Here is a 26,796-nt window from a genome sequence, read left to right on the forward strand (position 1 = left end):
TTGACCATTTTGATTTGTATGAACAACAAGAGATGCAAATGTTTTTCAACTTAAAGTGATTTGTCCAAATATTCTTGCAAAGAATACAATTAGTCTTCATGTTGTTTATTATCATCAAAACATTATTCATTGAAGATCTTGAGACCACCAGTTGGCCTCAATGATATGTTTCTCTAAACCTCACTGGGTTGTAAAGAGCACGTTTGCTTGGATTTTGTAAGTGGAAGGGGTTTTATAACATCTCGTGTTAACTAGTGGAACTCATGCCAATTGCCCAAGTGTGATTAAAGCATTATTGATTGAACCATGTAAAGTAGTTATTGTGTTATACCCCACAATATTTCAACAGATTTATGAAATAAAAATCTCCTTCTCTATTACCATGTAAAAAGAATTTTTTTGTACACATGGCAGCATTGGATTATTGCTCTTTTGAATCTATCGTTGACAACTATTACATCGGCATCCGTCTCATACACAAAAATATGATTCCCTTGCCTACTTTTATACTACCCACCAAAAAAATTATGGTACAAACCCAATTGTCTTCTTTTACAGGAAGAAAGTCTCCTATGAAAAATATAATTATAACTATAATAATAAAATTAAAAAATTTCCCACAACTACCAATTTCTGTCTAAAGGAGGCTTTCCTAATTGTCACTAATAGCTGGCAATACACAATCTGTTCCCTAATCCTCAAAAAAATATATCAACACATGTATGAGCGAGGTTAGTAAGTTCTACTCCTAGTCACAAAATAAAAAATCAAAACCATATAGAGAGTCAAAAACAATTTTTTTTATTGATTTCGGTACATAATCAAATCCAAAACTTTTGCATATTTAACTTAGAAATTTTGCATACTTCAAGTACCAGCTAGTCCTGTACATATATTCTTATGTAAGCTTTACTCTTGAAATACCATAAATATTGTCTAATAATAATAACTTTGATTTAACATAGAAGTTTGTATGGATCCATTTCAATGGTGTACACTTGTTTTTTGCTGCTTACAAGGAGTATGTCCTTGGCTTCCATTTTGGTCATTGCAAGGGGTTGTCGCAAGTAAAAAAATACCAAGGGGTTGAGCTCTTGTGTTAGTGGTAGGTAGATGTCGCTTGTTTGTCGGAGTATAAAATTTGTTGTCTAGCTATGAGTGATGTTTCTTTTCTCATATATGTTATTGGCAAGTTGGGTCTCTTAGTTTCATAGATTCCCAACTTGAAGGAGAGACATAGTAGGAGAAATAAAAACTAGGTATTTTGAAGAGTCTACAATGAAAAGTTTCACCAGTGGGGAAACATTTTCATTCATTAGAGTTGGAGACCAAGTCGAGTTTTTTAAGAGATCCACGAAAGGGTGAGAATGGAAGATGAAATACTTGTGTGAAGGGCCGATTACGTAACAAGTTGAGATAGAACGAGCTCAAGATGAAGAGTTGTGAGCTGTTGGAAGACTCAAGTGGAAATTTTTTATTTTTTTACTTATTCTTATTTATATGCAATATAGCAAACTAAAGTTATAAATGCTAGCTTGAGGGGAGTATTAGAAAATTTTAACGTATGTTTACATAGGTTTCTAAGAAAATATTTTCTTATAGAACTTATTTCAAACGGTGTAAATGGAGCATATGCATTAGTGTCTGTTATCATTATTCTTATGTTATAAATAAAAGAGAAGATTAAACCAAAAAATATCCCATTTGAAAATTTCATATAATCTATCATTGAATGTTGAGATCATTTGATTATATGCCTTGAAAGAAAGAAATCTATTTTAGCCAACATTCTGTTAATTCACCGTAAAAGTAAGAAACAGAATTTTGATCTTTTTCTGTTAAGAGGGCAATCTGTTGTCATTTTATTATGCCTAAAAAGAAAGAAAAAAAAAAACTGTTTTAGCCAACATTGGCTGCTCGGATTGGAGAGCTCACCGGGGTGTTCACTGTAAATTAAGAAGCGGAATTTGTATTTTTAAGGTGATCGATGCCTAAAAACAAGGACTTTTGTAGCTTTGTTTTAAGGGAGCAAAGCATGTAACTCCGCCTCCCTATGGCTATGTGATAAGTCTACTTAAAGAGGATGGTTTTTCGCGAAATCTGACAGGAGACTTGCAGGTGGGCTCATGGCTACGGACTTCAAATCCCTTCCCATAATTGGTAAGTGTCAGAACTCCATACTGCTCTGCTCCCCTTCCGCATAATCTGACAGGGATACTCCTGTATCCGATACTATTCAGTTATTCAATTTGAATTCGGTCGATCTGTGCTTTTGTGGTCAGAAGTTTGCATTGAACGGCACGCTTTTGATTTATCATTGAAATTGAATTATCTCTCATTGAAAATGAGTTCTCTTTCCTTAAGATACGAATCTGAAATTGTGTTATGGCTTCCGGGAATCGGATAAGAAACTTAGGTAGAATTTAATATCACTGTCTCGGTGGCCCCAGCACGAGGGTACATCAGATGCCTGAGAGCGACTGGATATACCTCAACAGGTCCAAGCGAGGGTTGCATATTCGAATTAGCAATTTTTCATGGTTACATCGAACTTCCTAGGCTAATACACAGACTTCGCGTTTGTATTTGTCTAAAAGGATGATGGAAACAGGCAAATGATGCGTTTGACCTTCTTTCTCAAAATGTCGTCTCCACATGGTATATAGGCGTGATCTTTTGAAAGAATTTCGCATTTGATCCGCTTGGTTGACTTAGCGATCTCTGATTTTACTCAATTACACTCCAATTCTAGCTTCCTTAACCAAAATGAACTAATCATGATTTTACCGGTACATTACGCCTGAATCTACACCAGAAAGGAGCATCAACTTCCTGTGTTGAGCTGACTTCTTCTTATTTTTCTTCTTCTTCTTCCTTCTTTCCTTCCTTTTTTTTTTGTTTTTTGTTTTTTTTTTTGTTTTTGGGTACGAGTATTGACCCAACTTCATGACAATTGTCCAAAAAAACCTTTTTCCTAACAGTGTGAGGTCAGTAGCTTAAGGGTTTTCAGATGCAATTTCCGACTTTCATACTTGTGATTTGTTGAAAGCCAAATTTTAAAATTTCGACCACTTCCTGCAAAGCAATCTCTTCTCAGTTGCTTGTAGCTGGATTCTAACTCAAGATGATTATTGAAAAAGAAGACGGATGGGTCATTTAAAAAATTGGAGTAGGTGGACTGTATGGACCGGGTTATTTTTTTTAAGGCAATTCTGTTAAATGGCAGATATATGCCCTTCCTAGAGTTTAAAATTTTGAAACTAGAGTCCTGTCATTCTTCAAAAAAGAAAAAGAAAAAGAAAAAGTAGGTTTCTGTTATCAATTGAGTGACAATATATATGATAACTGACTACTTTGTTGCTTTTAGTAGTATCGTGCATTTTAATCAACTTGCAGTTAAGATGAATAATGGTGTAAGATTTTTTCAAGTATTGATACCTGGTAACATCATATATCCACCAATATAGGTTGACCTTACAACTCTTAGTTTAAATTAGCTTTAGAACTGCAATTTTTTTTCTATACTTGAATCAAGATAGTTGCATATAGTTGTGGATACACTGAGGGGTGGGTCAAAATGTAGCTTTATGAGAAAAATTATGAATATCTTGAAAGCTTGACAAAGGAGAGCGAGGAATTTAAATTTTCTCTTTACTCAATATTTAGTTTTTTTTTTTTATGAAAGTACGTAAATTGATAAAAGAGAGAATTACAAACTAGCTAAGGGCCTGGCTCCACAACAAAGTGTTGGAGAGACACACCCGCTTTAGCTTAGGAGTCTGCTGAGTGGTTAGCAGAGTGTGGAATGTTTTTCCACAAACAATTTAGACCAGAAAGTAAATTACAGATTTCCTTGAACATATCCTAATGCCGCCAGGGGAGATGACCATGATTTGTGCACCAATTGATTATAACTGCTGAGTCACCTTCAATATAGAGGGTGCCAGAGAGATGGGTAGAGAAGACCTTGAGCCCGTGCAGAAGTCCAGCAAGTTTTGCGGTAGTAGAGTCTGACCTGCCAAGGGGGCCAGCATATGAGAAGAGAAGTTCACTATTTTCATTATGAAGAACACCACCGAAACCTACAGGACCAAGGCAACCTAGAGCACTTCCATCAAAGTTGAGCTTGATACACCCAGGGGGGGGGGGGGGGGGGGGGGGGGGTGTGGAGGGGGTGGAAGTTCAAGAGGCCATAGTAGGGGGACGAGCTGGATGAGACATCTTGGCAATAGTTAGCCAATTTTACCTGAAGTTTGCCGCACTGAATTTTTTAAATTCTTTTTTATTTAAAAGCTAAACAGAGACTTGGCTTGCTATTTGGTTAGATAGGACCTCAATAGAGCAGGACTTGAATTTGAATTTCCTTTTGTTGCGTTCTTTCCAGAGAGCCCAGATAATATGCCCTATGCAACAAGATATAACCATTCTCCCTAGCTTTGGTACTTGTGAGTTGACCAGCGAGAGGATAATGTTAGGCAGATTTCTTGAAGCACAGAATTGGAGGCCAATTTTGTTTAGAAGGGCTGTCCAAACTTGGTAGGCAAATTGGCATGAAAGGAGGACGTGGGATGCTGTTTCTGGGGTATTTATGTAGAATGGGCAGTGATGGTCTAAGATTGAGGTGCCTCTATGAATTAGAGCATTCGAGGTTAATATTTTGTTTCTGCAGGCAGACCAAATGAAGAATTTGGTTCTTGGAGGGGCTAGCAGATCCCAAGCATGAGCCGCTGGGTGTTTTGGATGATCTGGGAGATTGTTTAGGAAAGCATAAGTCGAAGATGAGGAGAAAGACCCTTTTGGACAAGGAGTCCAAATTAGAGTATCATCAGATGTGTCCATTTGCCTTCGAGGAAGAGTGAGGAGAAGTTGTGATGCTAGGAGAGCTTCTTCATCAGTGAGATGCCTTCTAAGGTTAAGATTCCAATCTTCATTTTCTGATAGACTATCCGATATACTAATCTCTTGGTTACCAGCGAGGCCAAAGATTACTGAGAAGCTATTTTTTAGAGGTGTTTGTCCAATCCACCAGTTATTCCATTACTCAATATTTAGTTACTAACCATAAATTTCTTCTTCCCTTGTATGTCAATGTACATCAAGAGGAAGAACTTGTTCAAAGGGAGCAAGAATTTTAAATTCTTATTTTCTCCAACAGTTAATTACTGTTTTTTTTTTTTTTTTTTTTTTTTTTGAGAAAGTGATGATTTTATTAAAACCAAGATAACTTTCTGTTTTCACTTTAACGATTGCAACATGAAGAGAAAGAACTGTTCACTTGTTTGCTATTTCTACATTGTGTTATTATTTATCAACTTCAACTCTATATGACAAATTACTTTTAATGAACGAACTGTTAACATTTGAAAGAAGTTATAATACATGTGTTTGAGAATTTACCCATTTGTTTTTTTTTTTTTTAATTTTTTTTTTCAGATGTTCGGCCTCTCTTAGATAGGTGCAATGATCCAACAATGGTTGAAGATAAGGGTGTGATTGAAGTGGTGAAAATGTTAGATCGGGCTTGTAGAGAGACTGGGTTTTTCTATGTGGTAGTTCCTAACTCATGTGTCTCATATCTATATTTGGGTATGATTTGCTTTTGTTGTGCTCGATTCTTATCAATCATTTATGATAGTCAATGATGCAATACTTTTGTCCTTAATCTGCAACGAGTTATGAATTACTATTGGTTGCAGCATGTAATTTCATTTTCTTAGCGTTTTGAGTGATCAAGCATTGCTTTTTTCTCTCTGTTTCCTTTCAAGAGACATTGTCTTCTCTTGATGTTTCCTTATTTTGTTTCTTCCCGTAATTTGTAGGATGTTACAGTTGGCTTGAGGCACATGAGGTAGTCTTTGATTCTACAGTGCCTCTTATTTCACAAGTTGGCTGATCAGCCAGTTGGCTTTTATTCCTTCCTTTGTGGCCTGCATCCTCTTCTAGTCAATTTTTGTATTTTTAAAGGAATTTTTCTGCATATAGTTCTTGTATGTCTTTAGATAAAACTACTGGATATATTTCTGTCTGTCTGTCTGTCTCTCTCTCTTGTTCAGATATGTCATCTTGCAACTTGCTAATAATAAAATTTAACTGAAAAAAATGAATTTTGTTTCAGTTTTTGGAATGATTTAGCATAGATTGTGGATGCTTATGACTTCCAAGAGCTCGGTCTCTTTTACTCCCTGCCCCCATCTTGTGTTATTTTGTAGGGATTTTTCTTGAAGTGATTATGATGCTATTGTTTTTCAAGTATATGCGATTTAATAGAATTTTTTCTTCAAGTGAGGAAAAAAAGTGTGCACAAGGAGGGCAATCTCTGTAAGCTGTCTTAGCTTGCCTGAGGCATGCGCAACATACCTCTGAATTGTGCATGCCTTGATCACTGCCTAACTGGAAACACTTTGTGGGGTGGCAAATGGGTGTATGAAGTGGAAATACCATTGCCTTCAGAAACATATTGGTATGTTTAGGATGTCAGATATAATTTTTTTCAAAATGCATAGGAAAGAAAAGCAGAAATCCAATAGAAATGCATCTTGGAACTCTCTAAAGGGCTTGTGAAGCTCTCTTTTAAGCATTAGTTATTAACATCTTATGAAACATAACAAATGCCTGGGAGGCCCTGCAAGAAGGATATAGTATCTTTTATTGAACCATTAAAAGTATGTTTTGGGAGGTGATCAAGTAACTTACGATCTCTCATCTATGGTGAGATGCATGTTGAATGTACTTGAAAAACCTCCATTAAACATCTGATAATATTAAATCATGTAAGTTCCATAAACATTATAATGTCCCTTTGAGAAAGTTTTTTCTTTAAACTTCTACATGTCTTTTTCTATTTCAAAAAAAAAAAACTTCTACGTGTCTTTTATTTGCTTTTGGTTTGTCATTTTTCTCAGTAGTTATTTCTTATTCATGTTTTGAGTGTTTTCTTTTCCTTTCTGCCTTTATACTTCTATTTTCTTTATAGTAAGATATGGTTGGTACCCTAGTGGATGATTTGTCTTAGCTTCCAGGTGTTAACTCTCTAACTCTCTCTCTCTCTCTCTCTCTTACAAGTTGCTTATATTTTCTCTCAAAATGCTTATCAAATCTATGATGAAACTGGCGAGAAGGCAAGTAGCAATTCACTATGAATTTTGCTACTATAGTGCTCAGGAGAAGTTTTAATGGCTGCCTGTCCTTTGACTTTTGCTGGTGCAGTGAGTTTGTAAAGAGAGCTTCTTGTGTTACAGATTCATGTATAGTACAATAGTTGCAATTTAATGGTGATAAATAGAATCAGTATAAAAGGATCCTGCAATCAAAGGGTTAATTGGAAATTAACCCTTAAAATTTGGTTTATACTCTGACATTGGCCTTTGGCTAATCCTTTTGCTTATAACCAGAAGGGCCATGGTATTCCAGAATCCCTCATTAATGAAGTTAGAGATGTGACACATAAATTTTTTCACCTCCCATCTGAGGAAAAAGTAAGGATCAAGTTGTCTGCAGAGACAGGTTATAGGTTCGTTTCTGGAATTATTTTTCAATATTAGTACTTTCTGAATCGTCGAAGGGCTTCTGCAATTTCTGAAGATGTCTTTCTTATGTCAACTAATAATTGGATGTAGAGGATATCAGCGAATTGGAGAAAATATAACCAAGGGGAAACCTGATATGCATGAAGCTATAGATGTAAGCGATTACTCTCTCCTTCTATTATGAGCCATTTTCTTAATTATGCATGCGGCTTATTTTCAAATGAGAATACTTTTGAAGTCTTTTATGGTTCTAGTGCTACAGAGAAATGGAACCTGGTGCTTATGGAGATCCTGGCAAACCTTTAGAGGGATCGAATTTATGGTACAAATATATGCTAGCTTGACTTTGTCCTTTCTTTGAATAGAGGTACTTTGTTAGCTGTTTCTATGACTATTGGCTCATCCATCTCGGTCAAGGATCTGGTTAGATGATAGACCCCAAATTAGTGTTACTTACTCTAGATCGGTAAACAACTGTTGAAGGATAATTAAAGGAATTAACAGTGATTAATGTGGACAGGGGCTGTTTTGGAATTTTACAATTTTAAGTGGTTACGGGAGGGAATATAGAGGGACAGCTGAGGGAGAGAGGGGGATTCGTCATTTTTGTCGTTCAAGCCTTGCTCGGGAGAGTGCTGGTCTCTCGAATACCGGTGGTTATGCTTGCTGATTTTATTTGAGTTCAATCGTGATTTTGACTTCGGATTTTCCGTTTTTATTTCTATTGCATTCGCACGCATTGGATTACTGTTATCAGAGGTATTTCAGCGATATCGGAAGACATCGTCTGCTCGAGGTTGGGTATTTCTCTCGATTTCGGCAGTGAAGGTTCGTCGTCACTTCCCCTTTGGCCTGAAGAATTTTATTACGGTTATTGGGTTACATCATCTAGAGACCAGCACTCTCCCTGAGCAAGGCTCGAATGACAAAAATGACGAATCCCCTTCTCTCCCTCTGCTGTCCCTCTATATTCCCTCCCATAACCACTTAAAATTATAAAATTCCAAAAATGCCCCTGTCCACATTAATCACTGTTAATTCCTCTAATTATCCTTCAGCTGTTGTTTACTCCTTCTAGAGTAAGTAACACTAATTTGGGGTCTATCATTAGATTGTCTATACTTTTTGAAAATTTGGTGGATGTGATGGTCTTTATCATATTACAAGTCAGCATTTTACTCTTGAATTTGAGACAGTGTTAAAAATTTTGAATCACGGTTGTGGTTTTTTGTTGAAGAAGGTATGGAATGTGATAGGTGCCATTCTCTCTGCTGATACATCTGCTAATGATTGAATTATCCTGGGTTGGGTTTGAGAGGTTGAAGGCGACATGTTAGAGAAAAACAAAAAAAAGACCAAAGGAGATTGATGCCTCCTACTCGTTGCTCTTTTTTTTTTTTTTATAGATTGATTACATACTTCGATTAGGAAACAATCTAACTAGGATACTTATCTTCTAACTATGATTATGTTAAAAAAATCTTCTTACTAGGAAACTGACCCTCTTACTCAAGTAGGAAAGTAAACTCCTTGTCTAACTTGGACCCTTGAGAAGAGACGAACTCTAACTTCAGCGCCTTAATTACAATTAAAAGACCCTTTTACCTCCCTAACTCTAGAATTTCTCTCCAAATCTCCCTTACATAAAAAACGATAATTACACTTAGCTTCTAAATACGGGAAAAAACATAAATAACCTGTTCATCAAAGTGGTGCCTATGATAAAGAATGTGTTGTTTCTGTTGCAAATGAATTATGAAAGATCACTACTGGTGTTGCTTTAGTTAGTCTTATAAACTTATCTTTGCAGGCCTACACACCCTCCAAACTTCAAGGAATTGATGGAAGAGTATACCAGGCTTCTTTTAGGCATGTTTATTCTCTTTCCTTTTTCTCGGTGCATTTTTATATTATTGTAATAGAATACGCACATGGTACATGTTTGTGGGCCGGTTTCCTTGCTTTTTTCATTGGCTATTTCCTAAATTTTCTGACAAGACAAAACTATGCACAAACGTCAGTTTGGAATTGTTTACTGACATAGATGATCTACAGAGCTTTCTAGAGCTATCATGAGGGGAATGGCTTTAGCATTGGGTGGTTCAGCAGAATCATTTGAAGGCAAAAGGGCTGGGGATTCATTCTGGGTTCTCCGTTTGATTGGTTATCCAGGTTTTACTCATGCTAAGAGCATGGAAATGCAAGACAATGACATTGGATGGTATGTAACACAAAGCTCTTTCTTTTTCTGGCTTAGGATATGTTTGAGTTTAGGATGTAACTTCATATTCAGTCTTTATTTATTTGTGTTTATTTATTATTTCTCTGTCTTCTTTGAATTGTGGCAAAACAAATCCAGTGGAGCTCACACAGACTATGGTAAGTTGCTTAACTTTTTAGTGCACTACTGATGCATATACTGCCTTTAAATTGAACAAATGCAATCAAACAATGGAGCTAACAAATATGATAGCAGAACAGAATTGGATTCAGGCAGCTGACTCCAGCATAATTGGGAAGGCTTAGATGTAGATGATGATATAAAATTACTCTTATTTTCATATTTTCTTTTTGCTCTTTTCCAATGGAATATCGTAAGTCATGGTACATGATAAAATTACAGTTTGCTGACTGGGTCCTGGTGCCAATATCAAGGCCCTGAAAATCTGAGTCTTATCTTTAATATGATTCAAATTGGACCACTCAAATAGGGTGGCTTGAACCCTATAATACACATAAAAATGTCTAAAAAAACTAAAAATGAGGATATATGACCTAATTAATGATATAATATCTATACTATTTTTTAACCCGATGGTCAACTCAACTCTTTGTCAATGGATCGAAACTTCAGATTGAAATGCATGTTGTTTCTCTCTTGGCAAAACATCTAGGGATGTGGCCAAGGTAAGCAGAGACCAGTAAACGTCCTAGCTTGGGCAGAGGAGGATGCAAGAAGGATTGGCAGGCTCCGGATAATTTGTCTGTAGCATGAATCTCAGTTTAAATCTTGTAACACAAGGAAACTGGACTAAACTGCTCATACTGACTGAATTGAGGGTTTCATGTTCGTGTATCATTACTTCTAGTGTCCCAATCAGATATGATTCTTCCAGTGCATGAATCAGCAAACAATGCTCAAAATTATGTAACCAGACCTTGTCTTGTCGTTGCAGCATAGCAAACTACTTTTTTTGTTTTTAACTGCTGGAAACTGCTCTCAAGCTTAAAAATAAATTCTTATTATGTTGCTTATTGTTTACAGACACCAAGTCTGGTACTCTTCTGACATGCGTGCATTTTTATTATTATCTTGATTGATAGGTCTTCTGACACTGGTAAACCAAGATCCTGATATTTCTGCATTGCAGGTGCCTTTTAATTTTTAATTTCTGTTGCATTTGCTTAGATGATTATATTTTTTTTAAATGATGCTGATTTTTATTAAGACAAAAGCTCAAAAGAGCAATTTACAAAGGAGGGAAGCCTTCCCAAACAATGAGAGATTGCTGAGAAGTTCCGAATTTTGCCAATTTATTAGCCAAAGAGTTGGCTGATCTAGGAATGAAATTCCAATTATAATGAATAAAAGATACAATGTCAGCAATACTATCAGTGATTGACCAGTGGTGCTAAGGGGGGGAGCTGTCTTTGGAACACCAACTAATAATTATTTAACACTGGTAAACCAAGATCTTGATATTTCTGCTCTGACAGGTGTCTTTTTCTCTTTTTATTTTGGTAAAACTGGCCCTGTTGAGAAATGAAGTATTAATATTGAACTTTCTTCTTATTTTCTCTAAACATTGAGAAGCACTGTCATTTTGTCCTAGTGGCATATTTGTCCTGTGTTATTTTCTTTACGCTAATGTCTACAAATAGGCTGTTCTGTTGGATCATTGTTTGGTGACTCTTTATCTGTGAAATGAAATGATGTTATTCTTATTAGTTATATTAGTCTACTTGTCCATTTAATATCTCTGACTGGTATGACATAGGGGACTAATGATAGAACGCCATTACCCACACATTGAAGAATTATAAATCAACGATAATATAATGGATTGGTCTCTGTATAACTTTCACTTGTTTTACAGCACATCTTGCTCCTCGGATTTCTATAGGTCTTCAAGGAGTAATTAAACCCTCGTGGACAGACTAGCCAAAACCACATAAGCATGGTAGAAAAGAAATAGTGACTGTGATAGACTTTCTGCTTCTCGGTCTTGATTTTTGCCAAAAGCTGCTAATAGGTTGGAAATAGAATAGAGAAAAGGAAGAAATAGAGAGAATAGATCGAGAGAAAAGGATTTTATCCTCTAATACAATGTAAAAGTAGCTCAAGAGGAAAAAAGGGTCCAGAGAGAAATGAAGAAAAGAGAGGAGTTTGAGAGAAGTTACTTAGGGCCCCTATATTTATTGATTTATCTTTTTTTTGAAAAAAAATATTGATTTATCTCGAAAAAGTTATCTTTTATTACTTAAGTAATAAAATTTGATAGGTCCCCTATCCCACTGCTTTACATTTTCAAATGTTTATGAAGATGTTGGGTTCCTAAGGCATAAACCTAGAGGGGGGGGGGGGTGGGGGGGGATGAATAGGTTTATGCATAAAAATTTATAATTTATAAATTTTTGCTCAATATAAGTCTTTAAGGATTTATCATAAGCAAGCACACTAATATTCCACTAAAACAAAACACTAGAGGTTTTTATAGTGGTTCATAACCTAAACTCAAGTTGCTAATTCATTCCTTAGGTGTCTTGACACCTTGGAGTTCAATCTACTATGTAAAAAACCCACCAACCATGGAGTTCAATCCACTCCCTAGTGTGCTTTGGAGAGTCCCCTTTAGTTATGGCCAACCTTCTCCCTTGAAATGAGATGAAAATCACATTAAAAACGAAATTTTAAGGTTAAAATGGACTTTTTGTCTTCTAGTAAAATCCGCCAAATTCTTGGTTAAAAATCATTAATAAATATTTAGAATTCTTGGTTTGAGCTGCTAATTAAAATGATAGGTCACAAAGTTCGGTAACATATCTTAGCCGGATTGAGTCTTGAAATCTACTTTTGTTGTAATTCTCAGCAGCAGCATCCAAATACTAGATTGGCATCCAAATGCCGGGACTTGCAGCTTCTGTTTCCAGCATTTTGAATGCTGATTTTTTTCTTAAGGCATATAACTCTTATTCGATTTGGAGACTTAATGCTTAATTGCTTAAGCCCTTTTCTGCACTTCTAATTTGCTTGGTTTTCTACTGAACTTCAAGTGCTTTTTCTTTCATACATATGTGAGTGTTGTCGAGGCTAGAGATGCTTTATAGACCTGTTCAAAACTAATTCAAAACATATGGTCAGTTCCAAATGTTTGTCATTTTGAAAACTTGGCACCAAGAGGATCTTGAGGATCTTCAGATTAAAAAAAAAAAGACTAAAATCCTTTCAAAAGAAGATAGATACGTCAACAATAGGTATCAAAAACTCAATTCATAAGGGTATGACTGTTTTGACATCTTCAGCTTTACATTTTTTATTTTATTTTTGTAATAATAGCTAAGTCTCTTGGTGTGTCCTAATGTTGGAAAATAATATGTTACTGCTTGTTTTAATTCCTTGCCATGCTCTGTGTCTCACATAAATGTGGGGACACAAATTCTTGGAGATTTTTGTAATTTCTTTTTTGTTTTAAAAACAATTTTGCTGATTTATCTTGCTTCTTTCCCAAATTTATCATCTTGCTTCTGGAAAGTTATGTTCATTCTTTGTTTGTGGCAGGTGAGAAATAGATCGGGTGAGTGGATATGTGCAGTGCCCATACCTGGAACATTTGTCTGCAACATCGGAGACATGCTTAAGGTTTTCAATTACGTTACACTCCAATGTTTAATTCTAACCCGTTATCCGTTGTCTGGGTTCACATAAGTGTACTGGGAATTGCAGATTTGGACAAATGGTTTATACGAGCCAACTTTGCATCGTGTGGTCAATAAATCTTCAAAATATAGAGTCTCTATACCTTTCTTCTATGAGGTAAGTCTTAAAGTGGTGTTCCATTTACCAGCTGGGAGTTCTATCCTGATTTGTGTTATTTCTGAAGCCAAATTTTGATGCTGTCGTGGAGCCATTGGATTTCTGCAAGCAAAAGACTGGTGGGATTGCCAAGTTCGAAACAATTGTTTACGGTGATCATCTAGCACGCAAAGTCACGACTAACTTTGTTATTTAGAAGACAATTGTAATTGCTGGCTTTCAGTCCCTCGCCAAAAACGAGCCAGAGTTGATTGAAGTTTTAGTTGTGTGAAATATGAAGTAGCCCTTCCAAACATTCTGTTGTGACCAATGAAAGTTAGTCTCCAGTTATTTTAAATATAACAGAAGAGGGAACGAGGAGCATGTCAAACGTCTTTGTTAATTTGATTATTGTGGGGGCAGGGGGACTATTTATGTCATTACGAATGGTGTAACTGTAGGTTGAGGTACTCTTGACATTGAGAGAAAAATAAATTCTAAGAATGTAAGAATTGTGTCCTTAGTAAAAGGCCCTATTGATTAGTGATATATAAATCACTGTCACATCGTTTCTTATGCGCTATGTATTTTTTGGTAACATGTGTGATGATATAGTTTCAGGGATTTGATCCTTAAATAATAAAACAGTCAGTGTTGGGTTGGGGATTGAATATCCCAAACAAATGGTTATTCTCACTTTAGTTTCTATAAGGTTGGCCAAAACTTCAATTTGCACCAACCTCCATTGACCTCTTTTTTGATTCAATATTCCTACTTTACTCTTGAGTTCTAGCTCTTTTCCTTCATTTTCCACTTTAACCAAACAGGGCTTCATAAAAAAACTGGGGGTGCACTAGAACACAATTTGTTATTGTTGTGCTTGTTAACGCCTGCACCCATGAAAATCAGCCCTTAGAAACATGAACTGCATAGCGTACATGGCATCTTCATTAGCACAGGGGGCAGTGGTAGATAATCTGAAACTCTTGTTTTAATTTATTATTCAAGTACAGGCTTCCCCTTCTATGTTTCAGAGTCTGGGCATAAGAGATTCATGGGATAAGAGAAGCTCCGGTGGCGTCATTTGGAACCAGCTCTTTGCACCTTTTCATGATAAAAGGCAAGACATGGCATTGGTCTGCGTAGGAGGTGATAATGAATCGCCAGCACCAGTTCCCCAGACGTACGAGCTTGTTGCAGCACACCGGATCTTCGATATTCCTCTGGTTCTCGAAGGCGTAGAAAAGTGCGTCGGAGCAGTTGCCCAGTTTCTCCAAGCAAGCAATTTCAAAGTTTAGCTCCTTCTCAGCTTCAGCGTCTCCCGGTCCTGGCACCAGACCGATCCACGGTGCCGGGGCAGGGGTTGCGACCGGGGGTGACGGAAGGGCTGTGCATGCCAGAAGAAAGGAAGCCAGTAGCAGGACAACGTAGAAAAGCTTGGCCATTGAATGAATGAATGAATCACTTGGTTTTGACAGCAAGAGGTGGTGATTATATATGTTACCGGGCAGGGAGTGGAGGAGTAACGTTCCGGACGTTGCATGGGCTGGAATTCAGAATTAAAATGGGAAAAAAAGAAGAAAAGGAACGGGTTCAGACTTGAAGAGAATAATAAAACGAACGGTAGAGGACTGTTACAAGCCAAGTCGGAAACTGTAATCGGGATTTACCTAGCGATTTAAATGGGGAGCGAAGAGGCCTGCTGTTGGCTTGGCCTCGAAGCTAGCTCGAAACAATAAAACCAATCCGGTCGGGTCTTCCGTATGGAAAATGTGTAGGCCGAGGACCTGGTTTCACGAGTAACCAATAAGAATAATATTCATAATTTACTTATTAATTAATAATATTTAATTAAATGACAAAATTTTAATATATTAGTTTAATAATAACTATTCAATTTATTAAATAATTTATTAATTTAATTAATTATATCAAATCACAAATTCCTGTTACTCGAGATTGCAAAATAAGAGAGGAAGTACTGTTTTCTGGAAGAGCAGTTCGAACTCGGAGGGCCATGGCAGCGGAAGCAACTATTCGGTCTCTCAGGAAAATCAAAGGATGGAAGACTTTATCCTCTCTCAGTTCGCTAACGTCTTCGTTTGCGCACGGGCTTCCACCTTCTCGTACGCTTCTCTATCCTCCTTATACTGCTTTCATTGCAAAAGTTTCTTAACTGCTTCAGAAATCATCTTAATTGCCTTAGTAGTTTCAGTGTGTACTATGTTTAATAGATTTATCCGTTTGCTATTTTTTTTTAAGTGAAATATCTATCGCAAAGATATTTTTTAGTGTGGCAATATTTCTTAAAAGCAACTACCATCCAAAGTGTACTCTATATTCTTTCTTTGTTTAGGTCGAGCATGAATTGCTACAATTGCTGGTTCTGTATTATTCGTTCAAAGTGATAATGGTGAACAATTGGAGACCGTTGGCGTTCCACTTTTCAATTTTGAAGTGTTTTATTGAAATTTTACCCTGAGACTTTTGGAATACTTTTTGTGTCTTCATGCTACGGGTGCTTTTACTTCCGTGTTTGGATAAATCATGGCAATCATATCTACTTTTTTAAAATTATTCTGTTCGATAGATGTTATTTGTCCTTGTGACAGCTCGCCCAATAGCTGAGTCAACTGTTTATAAAAAAAATTAAAACCCAGAATATTGTTTGAGGAGGCATACTCTGTGAACAGAAAGAGGGGGTGAGAAATTGTGTTGAACTGGTCAATTTTTATATCAATTGGGAGCTTGATTATAGGCTGATGAAAAGAGAATACAGATCCATAACCAAGGATCCTAAGTTTTTTTTTTTTTTTTTTTTATATTGGTAATCAAGCTGATCAATTTCTTAATTTGTATTGATTTGGTTATTACATTTACATCACATCAATTATGTACTACTCAGAAGATTTTTCCTTGAGTTTTGACAATTAATGCTAATCAATCACTTCATGAATTTTCTGATAAGAGAGTGCAAGAGAGGAGAGAAAACGTGGATTTGAGAAAAGGGTAAGAGAGGACACGTTAGGTTTGCTCTCTCTCACGAAGACTTTCGCTTAGAATCCAACTCAAACTAAACTACCAAAGTCCCAATTACACCCATATTAAACTTGCTAAAAAAGGACATAAAGAGACATAAATACCACTAATATATAGGAAAATAAAGTGTAGATGTTCTCTTCATCAATGCTTCTTTAATTTGTCTTCTAGTTTCCTTTTTCAAACAATTTCTGCTTGTGAGACCTCTTCTTCCGTGAGACTATGTTTAGACTCCATAACATTGTTTCTTCACACACTTGATTGACGAGACATTGGTTTTCTATTTTCAAAATTAAACTAATTACACATATTGATAAATTATTTTTTGATCTTTTTTTACCATTGAAGTAGGAGTGGACATGCATGGGTCATACATGTCTTTTTGTTTCCCTTAACAAAGATCATTATGATCAATATTAAAGAACCAAGAAGATCTTTGTTTGCATATCATTGTTGTTGCTGCAGTTTTTAATGCTGCCTCCAAATCTTTTCTAAATAGCATGTGATTATTTATGTAGATATTGTGGAACCTGATATGTAGGACATGTTGCAAAATGCTGACATTATAATGTTAAGCATATTATTTGTTGCAGGGCCATTGTTCATTTATTCGGCAGAAGAGCTGATGTTAAAATCAGAAAAGAAGTCATGTAAACTTTTTACCATGTTACCTGCTCTGTTGATAGGTGCAGTTGGACTGGGCTCATTGCAGATTTCTTATGCAGATTCTCGTGAGGTTTGAGTAGTCATTCTTCTCATGTGGAAGTGAATTAGTTAAATCAATGCTGAAAAAGAAGTCTTTTGCCATCAAGTTGGTTGGGGCAGAGACGGGGTTGAAAAGTCAACTCCATCGTGGGTCAGGGCAGCAATTGGATGATGGGTCAGCTTAGTGCGATTATGGTTACTGAAAATCTGACCCTGACCCATCCCATTCCCATCACTAATTTTACATGGCTAAACTTAAACGGGTTTTATTTCTTGAAGATGGGTGGTCACCACTTCCATGTTCAAATAAGACATGTTATAACTAATAGGGTTTCTTCTTTTGCTCCCATCACGGCATAATCGTTCATCTTACTCAAGTGCATTGTTGCTTGATATGCCTTTATTTCCTAAATAAAAGCTAATTCACAGAATCAACCAAAAGAATAGAGAAACAGAAGAAGAGTTTGACAGAAAGACCTCTTTCCTCTTATCTATTTCATGGCAGATAGAGTTAAATTTCTTAGCAATTTTTGTTTTACTCCTTATGTATCCGTCTTCCAAAGTTATTATCTGGCTGGTATAGGGGTTTATGGTTTGAGAGAGAGACGAGGGAGGGAAGAATCTGATATCTAGAGAACATGCAGCCTAGATTCTAAACTATTGAGGCCAGCACTATGGAAAATAAAAAATTACATAAAAGTATTACTTGGAGGGATGTTGTTCATGTTGTGATGTTTTCTGCAGGCCGATTCTAATAGATGGGCAGCATTGGGGTCACCATCTAATTATAGTGGCATGGAGAAAATTGTTTCTCAAGAACGACAAAGATTAGAGGAACTTCTCAGAAGAAAGGGGATGGCACATGGTTCATTTCCTTCTTATATTGTTGCTGTGAAGGGCCACCAGGTTAGATATTACTTTTGCTTTCTGGAGTTCTTGTAGTTATTCAAGGGTGACACAACATGGTGATTTTCCTTTTGTACAGTGTCTACGCTAGTGCAGCTGGCCACTAATAGAAAAGTTGCTGTTATTATTTTTTAAAAGTCTGCATATTGTTTCTCAATAGTTATGCCCCTCGATGATAGAGGGATATACAGATCAGTGGAATGTGTGGATTGCTTGTGAGTGGACTGGATAAAAGTATCCAAAATTTTATCTTTGTTTAAACATTTTTCAGAAAAGGCAATTTCGGAGTTAGTATATTTAATTTTCATTGGTCCAATCTGTTCAATATGTCATCTTCAGTTTTGTTATGTGGGAGAAGAAGAAATTAGGATGGAATCAATTTTTTGAGACATGCTATGTGGTATACAATCTCTTCACTAAATTCAGTATGTCAATTTTGATTATGTCACTCACGTGCTGATATCTATTCGGAATATTTTAGATTTCCATAAAATTCCAAATCCCCCAGACATGTCAGATATCACGCCTGATTGTGGATTTAGTTTCACACCTTGGACTGAGGAAGGCTGAAGAGCAAGGTGGTGGTGCACAAATGATGTTGCATTCTTGGGACAGGTTCAAAGACATTACTTTGCTATTATTATTATTATTATTATTATTATTATTATTATTATTTATTTATTTTTGTAAAATTTGTGTTTGTGTGCACTGTCTGGTTAGCATTAAATTGTAGTACACACACATAAATTTGTTTTGAAGAAAGTCAGAATTTTATTGAAGAGAGAGGAAGAATGAATACAATTTACAAATAGGCCAATGACTAAAAGTCATTAAGAAGAAGGCGGCAAACGTGAATGCCATTACACACGCACACACACATTTTGAAGAAAGTGGTAATTTTATTGAAAGATAAAGGAAGAATGATACAAGTTACAAATAGGTCAATGGCTGAAAGGCCATTAAGAAGAAGGCTGCAAACATGAATGCCATTACAAAGAAAACATAGGCATTTCCAAGATGAGATAATGGACTAGTGTAATGGTATATCTTTTGAATGGATGCAAATTGTGTGGAGTGCAAATGGGCTGGATGTTTCTCCTTCTCATCCAATTGGAAGTCTTTCATACCCTCTAGACTCTGGTTGACTCTCGTGTTTCTCTCATTTGGAAATACATTGCTTTGTATTTTGTATGTTTTTTTGAGGTTTCATTCTTTTTTGTTGGGTCGGAGTTTGCGAGGTGCTTTTGTAATTTGTACATCTTTTCCTTCCCTCTTGAAATGAATCTCTCATTATTCTAAATAAAGAAAATAAAAATCAAGGGGTCTATTGCTATGGGGTGCAAGAATCAGACAACTATCTTCATTGTGAGCAATCTTGTTTCTCATGAGTGCATGCAGCATATAGAAGTTGATTGCCATTTACTCAGAGATGCTATTATGTGTAGAAAGATTAGTATTTCGAATGTTCGATTTGTAGAATAGGTTAGAGATTCATTTACTAAAGCATTGGAGAAATGTGAGTTTGGGATTTGTTGGGCTTTGGGTTGAGTTCACTTCCATCTTAAAATGACTAATTACTTAGGAGGGTTATTGCCAACTCATTAACTTTTCTTCTTATTTTTCAATGTGGGATTTTTCCCCCACCCACCACTCCCCCTACGTCCAGGCTTACACATAACAGGACCGAGACATGAGCACGGACCCTATAAAGTGGCACATAGACTCCTACTTCATGGAGTCCACAACACACACTCCTATCACATGGAGCTACATCACTCATACTCCTATCTCATGGAGCCCACAACACACAAATAACCTGGGGAGCGCAAATTGGGTGTCAGCCCACACATACAAACTGCTCTGATATTGCTATCGGGTTGAGTCTGGTTCCATCCTAAAATGACTAGCCACTTACGAAGTCTAGTATGCAACCTTATAACCCATCAATTTTTGTTCTCATTTTTCAATGTGGGGCCTTTTCTTGCTCAGCAGGATTCTTTGCAAAAATCTAGGCATGTTAGATATTTATAGCCTAACTTGAGGGTGAGTATTGAATATTATGTAGCCCAAGGGGCATTTAGGTCATTTTACTTTTGGGTAATTGAGTCTTTTAGTGTCCCTCTGATTAAGGTTCAGATTTCTTGCCAGAGGTTCGCTAGCCCTCTGATTTTGGAAGGTAATTCTTCTACTATTATTTTCTGGAGTGCTGGTTCATATTCGTCCTCTTACCGCCTTAGACATTATTTTGAAGAAATTAATCTGTTGTGTGCTGGGTTCATGTTGTAAGATCAGCAAATCATATGGCTAATGATTTAGCAAAGGCTGGTGTCTATAGATCTGATCTTGTAATTGGTGATTCATTTCCTGAGGGACTGAATTGCCTCTGCCCCTTTCTCAGCTTTTAATGGAATTATCGCCTTTACAAAAAAAATTCACAATGATATATAACAGTTGAGAATTAATTTGTCGAATAATCTCACATAGGTGAAATTTTGGAAAAAATTAGTCGTAATTAGCTTGGAAAAGACCTCCTAACTTTGGCTAGCCATTTTAGGGTTAACTCCCAGTTTTAACATGATATTAGAGCAAGATGTTTGTTAATTTGGGCTTCATTTATGTTCCATTTATGTTTGTTCTCTGTTATGTTGTCTGTCAGGTGTTTGTTAATTTGAGCTTCATTTATGTCCCATTTATGTTTGTTCCCCGTTATGTTGTGTATGTCTTACTGTTTGTTTAAGTGTGGAAAATCCTATGATTATTATATAGGAAAAATCTCCAAACTTAGGCTGGTCAGAATGACCTGGACTCAACCTTCATATCTTTCCTTTTTCTTTGTTGGAACAATGTTTACAGAGTTATGTGTCATTTTTATGTGCAAGTTTAATTGTATGGCTTGTATGCCCTGAATCAGAAATCATTTTCCTTTTTCTGTTTCAGTGCAGTGGCTTGGCAACTTACACTAAATTATCCACAAAAGCAGATTGAAATAGACAAACATGAGGAATATCCTGTGGATAAGGATACACATGATAGTAGTTTGTGTATCCTAATTTTTGAGTCACTTATTTCCTCCGACAAAGCTGTGAGTTTTATTCTCTTCTGTTTGCTGTTTCTTTTTTTTCCCCTCAAAATAGTTATTTAATTTAGAAATTTTTCCCTTTTTAGGAAATTGAGTTTATAAAGCAAGAAAGCTTCAGTTTGAAAGAGCTTGAAGCAGTGGCATCAGCACTGAAGATAGCTGGTAGTAGTGGTGAACCAAGTAGACCTGTGGAAAGAAACCCTTGGGGTGACAGAGACAGAAGCAATAGCAGATCTGGTACAATGCAAGTCCCTTCTATAGAAAAATCATTGTCTGCATTAGAGGCCATGGGAGTAAGAGTGTTTGGGCTTGATGGACCATTTGGATTGCCTGTTGATGAGTGCGGGGTGTCATGGGAGACGGTTGCTGGATATCATGAGCAAAAGCGGTTGGTATAAGCTGTGTTTTGTTTTTCACTATAACATACTGTTCATTCTCTGATTTCTTGTGCTATGTGTGTTAAACCCTGATAATAGATTCTGGTATGCTATTAGCGTGAGGCAAATTCTGTGACTTACTGTCATTTTGTATGCATACTATCACTTTTGCGTGAGCCATGTGGAACAGCTGAAGAAAGAGATAAAAATTAAACAACAAGAGACCAGATATTACAGCCATGGTCTGCCTGTTATGAGTTGCATGGCTCCCAATTTTGCTTTTTTTTTTTTTTTTTTGCTTAATTGTATAAGGGTCATTAGCACACGACTACACAAACCTAGACCCACTTAGGGATTTCACACAGCTCTACTAGGCTACCTAAGCCTAGATTCATTAAGTGATTTTTAACCTCCCAAGTACAACCATTAAGCCTTTCCAAGCAAGATGATTTGAGTATTTGGTCTTACCTACATGTAAGGATTACCTGCTTATAATTAAGCACCAGAATGCATCTAAAGTAGGTTGATTTTACATTACAAATTTGAAATAAAAATTAATCCCTCTTATATGACCTCCAAAATAATAATTATGTAAATTCAATTGATTTCAGATTCCTAGTACAAGTTGCAAACCCAAATGAAGATTTCAAAGCATAAGCTTTATAAACAGCCTCTGTTCTGCTTTTTTTTGAATAAAATAGTTCGTTCAAACAAATTTTGCTCCAGTGTTCTTCTGTTGCTTGAATGAAAAAATTTGTTTGAACATTTTTGCTTCAAAAGCTTTGTACTTCAAAATTTGTTTGAACAATGAAGCTTGTTCCAAATGTTTGTTTTTATCAAAACTTGGTGGTATGGGATCTTGAGACCAACATTTCCCAACATTTATGCTTCCCTTTCTCCTTGATGATAGATGCGTAATATTGGATGTATAATTGTTTTGTAGCTCTATTTCAGCTTGTTGTGCATTGTGTTGGTGGATAGAAACAAGATTAAAACCCATCTTTTTTCATCAAGTTCCTTCCTAAAATCTGTTAGTGAGTGGAAGAATTTGTTTGATTTTTCATGATCTTTTGGCTTCCTTGTAGTTGGCAATAGGATGAGTTTCTCTTGGTAGATAAGGAAGGAGTAAGTGTTTTTCTTTCCATTATGTATTATCTCTCTATCATATTGCCATTATAGATTCTAAGTAAAATGTGACATGCATAGATGGGAAGAACATCACACCATATGTTATTTTTATACTTAGGTTTGTACTCTCCTCCCTCTATTTAATAGTTTATACATCATTATTCAAAAACAAATACTTGTCTCCAATGCCAAAAGTTACAAAACAATATCTTTTGAGATTGATACCTCAACTTAAGTATTCAACCATGCAAGCCTGGAATGTTGAGGAAGGATTTTTTTTTTTCCAATTGAGCTTTGTAACCAAACTCTAAGAGATAATATTTTTAGAACTCCATCAATTTAATAATCAATTTGATAGTGTGACCTTCAAGAACACAAGTGGTGGTGAAGATGTTATGAAATAACTAATTCTCTTCATCTTTCTTGGAGTAAACAATGACCTACTCACTAATTATAATTGGGGACCACAGTCTTAGGCCACAAAGGCAATTTTTCATGTTTTTATGAGATCTTCTTTTTATATCCTTTTTTTTTTTTATCAAAATGAGAATTTTATAAAAAAGAGGAGGGAACTATATTACGTTAGGGGGGGCACACTCTCGACAAGGAGAGCTTGGAGGGAGGCGCCCTGATTAGCTAAAGAGTCAGCCAACAAATTGGTTGAACGGTAAACATGAGTCCAAGTGCAAAAAAGGGAAGATACAATATCCATAATCATGTGATAAGTTATCCAATGACGCCATGGTGGTTCAGTGGCAAAGGAGAACCATCGGATCACATTTTGAGAATCGCCTTTGATGACAAGGGGCCCGTTGAGGTGGACAGTAAAGAGCTTGAGGCCTTGGATGAGAGCGGAGAGCTCTGCCTCGGTGGAGTCAGCAAGACCCAAAAGGACCCGCAAAGGATAAGAGGGTCTTCTTTTTATGTCCATTAATTTGGCCTTTTTGCTTATTGTTGTGAAAGTGGCTTTTCCTGCAACATATTTGTACATTCTTTCTCTTAATGCAGTTCTCACTGTTATAAAAAAAATAAAATAAATTAAATGCTAATGAAGAATGCCAACCACTAATTTAAAGTGAATGTACTAGTATGGACTTGCTAACTTTGGAACTTTCCAAAGTTGATTATTGTCTTTGATAAAGTTGAAGTTTATCGTAGCAACAAGGAATACAAACTTAGGAAGGGGAGCCCCTTCCTAAAATTGACTATTAATAAAAAGACTTGCTGATGAAAAACAGTACTATCGAGAAATCTCCTAATTCAGACTGTAGACAAACTAGGAAACTACTAAAAGTGGAAACATGATGATTTTCCCTAGATAGAAAGTGCTGGAGTTACTTTCCTAAAATAGTAACTTCCCAAAAATAAAATAGCTGTATTTCAGCCTTCTTCTTTCCTTTTATTCTTTTTGCTTTTATATATTTTCATTTGTTTTGAATGACTTTTTTCTTCCGCAATTGAGTTATGTACTACATTCACCCTCTCTTTGGAAGAACTCAACCTCGAGTTTAGTTTCAGCTTTGTGCTTGCTATAATATGGTGATTGGTGCGCCTCCCACTTTATATATCCAATTTATTCCCTGTACAAAAAACAACATCTAATAACATAATTAAGCACACTAAGGAAGAGAGGTACAAATAGCGAAACTGCCTGTAAGAGAAAAGTAAAGGACCAAATTGGCCCATTGGGCTACATTATTCAACAGTTATGTTTCAGATCGGACTGGGAATACAAAAAGAACAAAGTACATAATACAAGGCTATAAATATCTACTATTGTTCAACAACATGCATGACAACTCATTTTGTAAGGGCAAAATAGTGATTGTGGAGGCTTAAATGTTGTTGATAACCTAGTGGCTGGTGGCTATTTTTTCTAATAGGTTAGGGTTTCTTTTCGAATTTTTGGAAGATTCATTTATTGAAAACCATTATTTCGGATTCTGAAGCCATTCTGGCTTTAAATCTCCTCACTAGTCTCTCTACGGTAAAACCCCGGACTCTGCTTGATACACTGATTTGGACCCCCTGTCCAAAAGGTACCTTCTCAACTGCCTCAGCTTACAACTTCCTCAACAACCCCAATTCAAACCATCCCAATCACCCTACAACCATTTCCTGGACCCTGCTTTCCCCCCACGTGCAAAATTCTTTATTTGGAGTGCTTGTAGGAACAGAATCCTCACCTCGGATTCTTTAATTCGGTGTGGAACCCCCGCCCAGGATCCCTCTTGTCCCTTCTACCAAAATTCCCCAGAAATTGCCAATCATATACTCTTATCTTGCCATTATGCCCATATTGTCTAGACTACCCTCCTAAATAAAATTAGGTTTTAGTACTGCTCATCACAATATCTGTCATTCACTATTCTCTCAATCATCAGTGCTAGACTCCCAAAGCTTGGAAAACTACTTCTCTCATGCTGCATTAGACATATCCTTTGGGCTCTATGGAAGGTAAGAAACAACAGAAAATTCAACTTTAAAACTACCCCCACTAAAATTTTGATAGATAATATTGCTGGTCACGTAACAACTTGCTATTGACCCGAAAGGAGTTTAGAAGTTTTAATAGCTCCAATCTCAGAGGAAACTGGCAGCTAGTAGCTGGGTTGACTCAGCTTTCTCGCCGTCCGACTATGGTTCTCTGGGCCCCTCCACCAGCGGGCCATTACAAACTAAACTTTGATGGAAGCGATCTTGGCTGTCCTGGTCCTGCGGGATATGGCGGAGTTATCCATGATGCAAACAATTGTCTCCTCTTCTCCTTCGCTGGGTTACATGGAGTCTCCGACTCCACCGCTGCTGAACTCTCTGGGCTACTCAACGAGCTTCAAATCTTTACAAGCCGTCTCACGGGCCCCCTTTGTATCAAAGGGGACTCAAAAACTGTCATTGATTGATGTACAAAGTCAATCTTACCTCCTTGGCGGCATTGGGATATGTTTTTTGATATTTGTAATTTAATTTCTTTTATAAACTGTAATCGAAAGCACATTCCTCGATCTGCCAATCATTTGGCAGATATTCAGATTAAATTGGGTATTTCACCCCAACACCTTGTTGTGGAGGTAGGCCTGCCTAGGTAGGTTTGTTGTACTTTCTTCCTTTTTTAATAATTTATACGTCCTTATTTAAAAAAAAAACTATTCTTTAGTTGATCATGAAAGAAAATTGCCATTTCTTCACCTATAACCTTTAGAGCTTTGAAATTATTTTCTTGAAGGGAAATCCTTATAGATGGAAAAGGCACACTAATTAGCACCAATTTCCATATATGCTTTGCTTATGCAAACATGTGTCCTTGGAGTAGTGTGGAGTAGTGTACTTCAGTGGAATGAATTAAAAATAAGCTCTAGAAACTTAGAATGATGGAACTCTCAATTTTTTTTAAAAAATTTTTGGATTATTTTGGATTATTTTCAAATGGTAGTTCTGAAATTGGAGTACCTTTTATGTGTCTCTGGATCATATTGTGCAATTTTGGTATAGTTCATGAGTGAGAGAGATCTGATTTCTCATGTTTGTCAAATTTTATTTTATAGGGACATCGAGGACACAATTCTGCTAGCCTTAAAAAATCCTGAGGTGTATGATGATATTGCTCGTGGAACCAGATTTAAGTTCGAGTCAAATCGCCCTCGTGCAGTGTTGTTTGAAGGTCCACCAGGTATTCCTTCTGGTTTGAGCAATGATCCAGCTTTCGAATGAAGTTTCTATGAATAGTGTCATTCAGCTAGTACTGCATGTATTTTGATGCTTATTAATTTCTCATAATATTATCCTCTCAATAGAGAAAATGCTATCTTGAGATTGGGGTATTAAGACAAAGATGATGTGTGCATGTCTGGGAAGGAGGAAGCAGGAGCTAAACTTAAAGTTGACCTGTTGTGGATTCCTAAGATTTATTTGGTGGTTGTAAATTAGTAAGTTAGCAGCAGGAAAACTATTATCAGTTAAGATAAAGTTGTTAAACTGAATTTTGTACTTTTCTTTGTTCAATCCTTAAATATTCCTAGGAAA

General features: G+C 36.4%; 2 protein-coding genes across 3 annotated transcripts in view; both read left to right on the forward strand.

Moving 5' to 3' along the window:
- Positions 1-1,919: 1,919 nt before the first annotated feature.
- LOC137953063 (2-oxoglutarate-dependent dioxygenase 33) lies at positions 1,920-14,009 on the forward strand. Of its 2 annotated transcripts, none has more exons than XM_068800259.1 (12): positions 1,920-2,160; positions 5,434-5,549; positions 7,392-7,510; positions 7,617-7,680; positions 7,781-7,848; positions 9,337-9,395; positions 9,582-9,747; positions 9,886-9,905; positions 10,851-10,897; positions 13,306-13,386; positions 13,471-13,560; positions 13,628-14,009. In XM_068800259.1, exons 1-12 carry the CDS (start codon positions 2,127-2,129, stop codon positions 13,754-13,756), a joined length of 993 nt encoding a protein of 330 aa, XP_068656360.1. In that variant the 5' UTR covers positions 1,920-2,126; the 3' UTR covers positions 13,757-14,009. The 2 variants fall into 2 exon arrangements, with proteins under 2 accessions (XP_068656360.1, XP_068656359.1); XM_068800258.1 differs by lacking the exon at positions 1,920-2,160 and adding an exon at positions 2,559-2,658.
- A 1,514-nt stretch (positions 14,010-15,523) lies between these two features.
- Positions 15,524-26,796, forward strand: part of LOC137953700 (uncharacterized) — a 28,265-nt gene continuing 16,992 nt past the window's right edge. The window contains exons 1-7 of the mRNA XM_068801175.1: positions 15,524-15,665; positions 17,172-17,314; positions 18,028-18,189; positions 18,671-18,804; positions 21,127-21,271; positions 21,355-21,656; positions 26,319-26,443. Coding sequence (XP_068657276.1) covers positions 15,557-15,665; positions 17,172-17,314; positions 18,028-18,189; positions 18,671-18,804; positions 21,127-21,271; positions 21,355-21,656; positions 26,319-26,443 — 1,120 coding nt within the window. The 5' untranslated portion in view covers positions 15,524-15,556. The remainder of the gene's footprint in view (positions 15,666-17,171; positions 17,315-18,027; positions 18,190-18,670; positions 18,805-21,126; positions 21,272-21,354; positions 21,657-26,318; positions 26,444-26,796) is intronic.

Source organism: Aristolochia californica, unplaced genomic scaffold, assembly GCF_029961685.1.
Source record: "Aristolochia californica isolate CCGP_79_NKW_82.1479 unplaced genomic scaffold, dmAriCali1.0.hap1 SCAF_16, whole genome shotgun sequence".
NCBI lineage: Eukaryota > Viridiplantae > Streptophyta > Magnoliopsida > Piperales > Aristolochiaceae > Aristolochia > Aristolochia californica.

Coding starts and splice junctions, on each gene's coding strand:
- LOC137953063 (XM_068800258.1), top strand. CDS start 2,616: ATGATGCGTTTGACCTTCTTTCTCAAAATGTCGTCTCCACATG. Junction 2,659..5,433: donor CAAAATGTCGTCTCCACATG/GTATATAGGCGT, acceptor TTTTTTTTTCAG/ATGTTCGGCCTCTCTTAGAT. Junction 13,387..13,470: donor ACATCGGAGACATGCTTAAG/GTTTTCAATTAC, acceptor TGGGAATTGCAG/ATTTGGACAAATGGTTTATA.